The following is a 7386-nucleotide window of genomic DNA, read 5'->3' on the forward strand; positions in this document are numbered from 1 at the left end:
CCCTCTCTCTCCCCCCCCCTCTCTCTCTCTCTCTCTCTCTCTCTCTCTCCTCCCCTGGGTCCGGTCCTGGGAGTTTCTTCCTGAATTCTTCCGTTCAGCTGACTGCTGCCTGTGCTTGCTCATGTGGAATTGTTGGATTTTTCTCTTTACAAGTGTCTTGAAATGACTTTTGTAAAAGTTCAGTTTTAATGAATTTAACCACAGATTGTTGAATATGTGTGTGTGTGTGTGTGTGTGTGTCCAGTATATGACTTCTTATTAGTGTGTGTTTGTTTCTCAGAACATCCCCCTTGTGTGCTCACGTTGGCTTACTGAAGTTTAACTGAACTGAGTCATTTTGCATGAGCAGTTTTCAACATGTTCAGCAGTGCTGTGCACTATTTCTGAGCACTGACGTCTTGAAGAGGCTGGGACCCCATCATTGATCAGTCAAGCTCTCGTAATGCGGCCTTTCCACGGTTGGCTTGCTCAGCTGACTGTGCTCACGCTGCGGCGGTACATTGGACACAGTTTGATCCAGGTACTGACCTTGTGATGGAGGAGTGTACTTCTTTGAGTTCATATCTTGAGCTGCTTGAGCCGCTGCTTTGCTGAAAGATTAGAGAAAGTTCCATTTTCATGGCTCATCTCTTCTTGAGGATGAATTCAGTAAAAGCAGCAGGTGGATGGTAGCGTCACGTCAGTCTGTCTGCTGAGTGTGTTCTAGCAGTACACCATTAAAAAGCATCATTCGGCTTTGGTAGGATTGTTTGCACAGATGGATGTAAATGCAATTTGGATAATGTGAGGAAAGTCAACAGAAGTTTTAAAAAAAGCCGAGCTGCTGTGTTAGATGAGTCAACAGCAGAGAGGAGAAATGAAACATGAAATGTTCAAACTAACAAAACTCACTTTGTGAGAGAGACAGTTCACTGTTAATTGTTGTGAACTTTAAATCCTCTTCATTTCACACTCATGCATTTTAATCAGTTGTTTACAGTTTCACTTTTTTTTTTTTACTGATGTGTGGCAATTAATTGATATTGAAGCTCCTAATGAAGTTTTGGGGACAAAGTCCCATCATGAGTCAACGGTTGGGATTTGCACCCAAACATCTGAAGATCAGTCAAAGTAAAGCTTGCTCATACTTGGCTAAGGCCTTGGCAGCTTTCCTGGCTTGGACTTCTCTCCTGATGAGAATGGTTTCCAGGTTGACTGGACTCGGGACGAAGCCCACCACGCCATCCTCCTTCACCGGCCGGCCAATCCACCAGTCATTGTTAAACTTCTGCTCATTGAGAAGGACAAGAAAAAAAAGTTTGAATCATGGTACTGTGATGGGCCTCAGAATGTTTAAATGGCATATCATCAATGAAAATCAGTAAATATGGCCTTGTCTTTAAAGTTTTTCATGGTGCTGTACATCCAGCGGCGCCGTGAAAAGAGCTGTCAGACCATTGCTCACCACTACAGCAGCCTCCGTCTCACACTGGCTGTATTGTCACTGACTGACTGGTGTGTCTGTGTTTCAAACCTCTTTGACATGTATGAAGTCTCTGGCTTCGAAGGTGACGGCCTGGCCTGGGACGGGAACGTTGTCGTCATCTGCTGGTGTGTAAGAGAAGTTGCAGCGTACAGCAAACGCCACAGGCTTGTACTGGGAACACAAAAGAAGCGTCACAGTCACTGCGAAACAACAGGTTTCCTGTTGTAATGAAAGAAAAATATCTGGTTGTGTAAAAACGACAGGTCTTAAAATATGCCAAGCCCAATATATTTTTTTCTGTTTTCTGCCTCCTGACATCTTCAGTTTGTCTGTTTGTCTTCTGCAGCTCAACATTTCACTTTGTAACAGGTCATCTCCCATACTGGGTTTTTTGCTTGATTTTTTAATTTTTTGTTTTTCTTTTTGTTTTTTTGTCAACTAAAGAACATATCTACTGTAATTTTCAGATATGCTTCCTAACTTCCTCCATTGACACGTCTGTTATATCACAGGTTAATTTTGTGCATGTGGTGACTCATCCAGTCACTCCATGCAGAATTATGGAGAAATTAAAAAAAAAAAAACTGTAATAGGAATACTTTCCTCCCATACCTCTGGTTTCCTCTCATGGCCCAATAATGTGGTATGAGGCTAATTGGTGTGAAAGTGAGTGTGTGGCAGTATGTCTCACTGGCTCAGTTTAAATGGGTGTTCTTTCAATCCGATTGAAAACAGGTTGAAATCCTCTTGAACGCATTTTGTACACATGGACAGCAGACAAAGCAATCCACGATGAATCCTGGTTCTCCAGGGTCCTGGGTGAAGCGGATTACAGGGCGTCCTGTGACACGCACACAAAGTCTCTCACTGAATGTTCAGGTCTGTAGCTCTGCAGCAGCAGTGCTCGGAGCCCAGCAGAGTGTTTTTATCTGCCGGATCTCTGCTCAAATGATGCTTCAACATCCCCATGAGACGCTGCTCAGAGAGCTCCTCCCCCGCCCGGCGCCACATCCCGGTGTCGAGCACCGGTCGGTTGTGAGGCTCTGCTACGCCTGCCAATGTTTCGAATTAACTGGTGTCCGTGTTAACTTGTGACCAACTGATGTGGAAAACCGACTAAAACTTGTAGAGGTTCTGGTGAACGTTGGTTTTCTACAGTTACAGTAAATGTATTAGTTTAGAGTCTTTTGTGAGTCTTATTTTAACATCTGCCGTTTCCAGCATGTGTTTACAGGTATCCGTCTCTCGTTACCATGGGAACCAGTGAATCCAGAACACCGGCGGCGGTCCACTGGTAGTCTACCACCAAGCTCTTTCAACAGCTGGCTCCATCTCTCCTCCAGTGTTTGTTCTCTCAGGGTAACACTTAAAAAAGTGTTTCTCAGCCACCGTCCAGTTCTTCTGCTTGTTTTTTACTTTCCTGCTTCCTGTTTCCTGCTTCCTGTCGTGTCGTCACATCACTACGTACGAGGGAACACAGGGCAGAACCAATAATCCCCGTTTAATCTGCTCTGCTGTCAAGGACCATATATATGAGACACAGAGCGGATTATTGATCAGTTTAGATGACCTCGAAGCGGATCCTCTCAGTATGACTCATTTACAATCTGCTACACCTTATAATCCGAATATACAGAGGATTTCTGGGTCTATGTAAACGTGGTCAATGTGATGTAGTGGAGACTGGTCCAAGTGGACTCCATCCTCACCCATCAGTAGCTGGGATTAGCTCCAGCAGCCCATGACCCTGAACAGGGTAGGAGGTGTAGAACATGAATGAATGAGCCTTAAAACTGCTTTATAGTCTTTAAATTTAGCAGATTGAAAGGATTAAATGGTAAATGCTGTAACAATATTATGTAGGTACAAATCTTTGATTCTTTGCTTTTAACAATCAGGATAAGAATTATTTCAGTTACAGTTTTTCACAATTGCTAAAACACTAAACCCCACTGCCTGAACCAAACTCTCAGGGGCCTAAACTCATTTTTCGAATCAAACACTCTTTTGGCAAAAACTTAAACACTGTTCAGGTCCTATGCTCAATTTTCAAAACCGATCTGCTCTTTTTTGCAAAACCTTAGACACATTCTCAGTCACTAAACACATTTCACAACATTTTTGCAAAATTGTAATCACTGGCAGCAAAATGTGAACACAACTCCAACACAGCTGTCATCTTTTACACACAACAGCTCAAAACTGAACACATATTTCTAATGATGTGATCAGACCAAGTGTGCACAGAGACAAGATGCTGGAGACTGAACCTCCAGGACCGGGACCATGCAGGAGTCTGCTTTGGTTTTGTTTGTTTTGTATTTATTTTTTGTTATGACGGTCAATTTAGATATCACTTTGACTTAGATGGGTTTTTTTTTCTAAATGCATTTCAAATACGTAAAATAAAAATTTTCTGTGCACTACACACTCTGAAAACTGCTGGTTACTGTAAAAATAACCCACATTGAGTGGAATTGCTGACCCAGCGCTGGGCCCAAAAGGGACCGAGCCAAAGCGGGGTTATTTCTACCCAGCAGCCGTTTGGGCTGAAGAGTTGACCCTGATGCTGGGTCAGGATTGATCAGCCGGTCTGGGAAGGTTACTTTACAGTAAAAATGTAAACCCTCAGAATTCAGAAACACGTGCCCTCTGCCATGCAAGACTGTCAAACCCTCCACTGGAAGCCAGCTGGGGCTCAGTGCAGTTCATTGACATGTAGAGGAAAAGATTTGAACTAACAACCTCACAACTGTGAGACAACCACTCTACCAACTGAGCCACAGCCACACATCAGTATAAGTAGGGGGATGTCATATGTCTTTTCCTTCTTAGCCATTGCAATCATCTTCTGTGAGAACACAGGACTCCAGTTTTCTGTTGCGTTTGTTGCCAGAAGTCTCCAGATGCAAGAAGGAGAAGGAGCTGCAGGACTGTTCAAAATGGTGATTTTGTTCAAATCATCAACTCACTCTGCTGGGTCGACACAATTCATCTAATTTGGGGTAAAAGTGACCCAATCTGCACAAAATCTAGGGCTACCCAGGAAATGGGTTAATGGGAAAAGAACCCAGCAGGTTTAAAAAGTGAGGACTGCTGCTGTGTCCTCAGTTATTTCATGTAGTGTCTAATGAACGATCTGAGGTGAACATGTTTTTACCTGCTGTGTGTGAGATCTGAACGCATAGTGTGGTTTTGATCACAAGAGAACTGGTTTTGAGGCGATAATTCGATTTTGACAGAAATGTCTGAGTTTTTTGTGAATGTAGTGTGGATTTTTGGATTTGTGTTTAAGGTTTTGAGAAAATGGATGGAGGTTTCAAGAAATGTGTTTTAGCAATTGTGAAAAACTGTAAAAGAAGTCTAACTTTGGCATTTTGGATCAATACACTGTGGTGTGGATGACAGTGCTTTGGGGTTTGCTCATTCAGATAACAGTTTTCTTTCGCTTGCCTTCATTTATACCTAATGTGACTTTGAGTACAGATGCAGATGATCAACAAGTCAAAATTACTTTAAAGATGCAATAACCACCGCCACCAGTGGAACTGTTGATGCAGTGGTGTCTGGTGCCTTTGTGCTGTATTGCTGGAAAACACTGTAAAAGAAGGAGCTTGCTCATTAAAGTCATGTTGTGAAGCTACAGAGTGTGTGAGTACCTTGGCCTTCTCCAGCTGGACCTGGGCGTTTCTTTCCTCAACGATGTCCGAGTCCTGACGCTCTCCCTAAAGGAGTCAGAGACAGACTGCAATTACTGTAGTCAGTAAAAATGAAAGGATTTTCAGAACGAAAACAACCACTAATCTAAAAACAGAAAACAATCATCAAGAACTCTGTGATCTGGATTCAGCTGCAGTGATGTGAGTAAAGTCCCATTAACAGGTGCCCTCTCCCTTCGACTTCCTCAACTTTTCAATGTCTCGGCGAGGCGGCAGCACATCTACACCGGTGGTGATCCCGGGCCCCAGAGACCAGAGGCGTGTGTCCGTGGGTCCCGGTGTTGGACAGCAGTGATGCTGTGCTGCTGGCGGCTGGCGGCCTCTATATGGCCGCAGCCATGCATGCCGGACCTCAACCGCACCTCCCGTCTCAAAAGCAGATAAAACCATCGCTGACCTGAGGGAGGACATTTGCTGGTTTTCGGAGGAGCTCAGGGAGAAAGACGTTATGCTGGCTAAGACTATGCTGTTGGCCCACTCAGCAATCTCTGGTAATAGCGTCATTTTCAGCCGCCGCCGCCCCGACACCCTGGGCTCCATCCTGCGCCACACCAGACCACCAGCAGTAGACAAAGCATAATCTCACAGTGGTTCCGCCTCCACTACCCCTCTCTAACCACTGCCTTGCCCTGCAGCACGACAGTGACGGTGCAATGGATGTTGAAGGCCTCTGCTGTTCCCGCGTCCTCTGGCAGCCCACGGCTCTCTGCCACTACAACCTGGAAGCCATGGACTTCGTGGCTCCCTCGCCACTGCCAGACACCACAATAGTCCCCCATCTCACCGGATTCGGACCTCGTCGCTCCACCGCGGTCCCGGAGACAGATCACTTTGCTGTGGTCCTGGAGCTGCACTGTTGTTCCACGCTGCCGGAGCAGCAGCAAAAATCCCAGGCTTCAACCTCTGCAGCTTGCCGGAGGCTGATCAAGGAGAGTCAGTCCGGAGTCACTCTGGGAGCCACTACCACCTCAAAGAGAGCCAGGACTCCTGCCCCGGAGTCCATCCCCTCCACTGTCCAATAGGTGATCATCCATGTCGGCACCAACGACACGGCCCAGGGACGGTCTGAGGTTATGGAACAGACTTTCCCAGGAGTCTGATCAGCCTCCGGCAAGCTGCAGGCTGAGGAGTCTGACTCCCCTATAGTCGGAGCACACCCTCCGGTCCCCCTTTTAAACAGGGGGACCACCACCCCGGTCTGCCAATCCAGAGGCACCGTCCCTGACCGCCACGCCATGTTGCAGAGACGTGTCAACCAAGACAGTCCTTGCACATCCAGAGACTCAAGGTATTCAGGGTGAATGTCATCCACCTCCGGTGCCTTGAGACCGAGGAGCTTACCGACCACCTTGGTGACTTTGACTTGGGTGATGGACGAGTCCACCTCTGAGACCTCAGCTTCTGCTTCCTCCGCAGAAGACGTAGTGACAGGATTGAGGAGGTCCTTGAACATAGGCGGTGCCAGGGTGGGGCTTGGTTGGACTAAAGCCCCACCAAGAATTGTATCAGCCCTACCATAAGCCAACCAAGAAAAAATAAAAGTTTTAAATCCAACAGCGCCACTGCGGCGCATGTAACGACATTCAGACAGGCATCTGCGAGGACAGCTGTCACTCATCGGGGTCCCGGGATAAATGGGGTCCTTAGCTAACCTGGCTGTAGTTTGTATTGGCTTCTCATAGTCACCCGTGATTAAGTTAACGGCAGTAAGCTGGTCAAAACATGGACACATTTGTTTTGAAATGCCGCTGGACGGTCCGTCTTGTTGATGAACAGTTTGTCCTGCTTCTCCTGGTGTTCGAGGAGCTTTTCCAGGTCACAAAATTCATGTGTGACCAGCTCCAATCTCCGCTCTCGAGCTTTCATCCACAACAGACTCATCAGAGTCAGTCACAGCGACATTACCAGACAAACGTGCAGAAGAGTGGTGGAGTGAGATTCAGGACCGAGCAGCAAACCTGTGCTCCTGTGGTTTTTGCCTCCAGTCATAAAAACCGGAGGACTGTACTTCTGTGAAAGCCTGGTGAGTTTAATATTGTATATTATTTTCCTGACTGCTGCGTGTGGTTTGCCTCCTCGATGCGCTCTTGCTGCCTGCATTCTTAATTTTTTGGAGCTGTGTTTAGATTCTTAGCTGTTCTGTGGAATACAGCTGTATGACCGGAGCGGCTCTGTGTTGCCAGATTGGGCGGGTTTCTGCCA

The 7386-nt window shown here is 46.3% G+C and overlaps 1 protein-coding gene across 1 annotated transcript; it reads right to left on the reverse strand.

Annotated features, from left to right (window-relative positions):
• Positions 1–486: 486 nt before the first annotated feature.
• LOC115384595 (voltage-dependent L-type calcium channel subunit beta-2-like) lies at positions 487–5963 on the reverse strand (the record flags this gene model as incomplete). The annotated part of the gene is made up of 5 exons (XM_030086848.1): positions 5802–5963; positions 5125–5190; positions 1514–1636; positions 1128–1267; positions 487–590 (listed from the first exon to the last, which is right to left on the reverse strand). Coding segments are annotated over exons 1-5 (595 nt in total), but the record flags the coding sequence as incomplete, so codon positions are not given.
• Positions 5964–7386: the final 1423 nt, after the last annotated feature.

Source organism: Salarias fasciatus, unplaced genomic scaffold, assembly GCF_902148845.1.
Source record: "Salarias fasciatus unplaced genomic scaffold, fSalaFa1.1, whole genome shotgun sequence".
NCBI lineage: Eukaryota > Metazoa > Chordata > Actinopteri > Blenniiformes > Blenniidae > Salarias > Salarias fasciatus.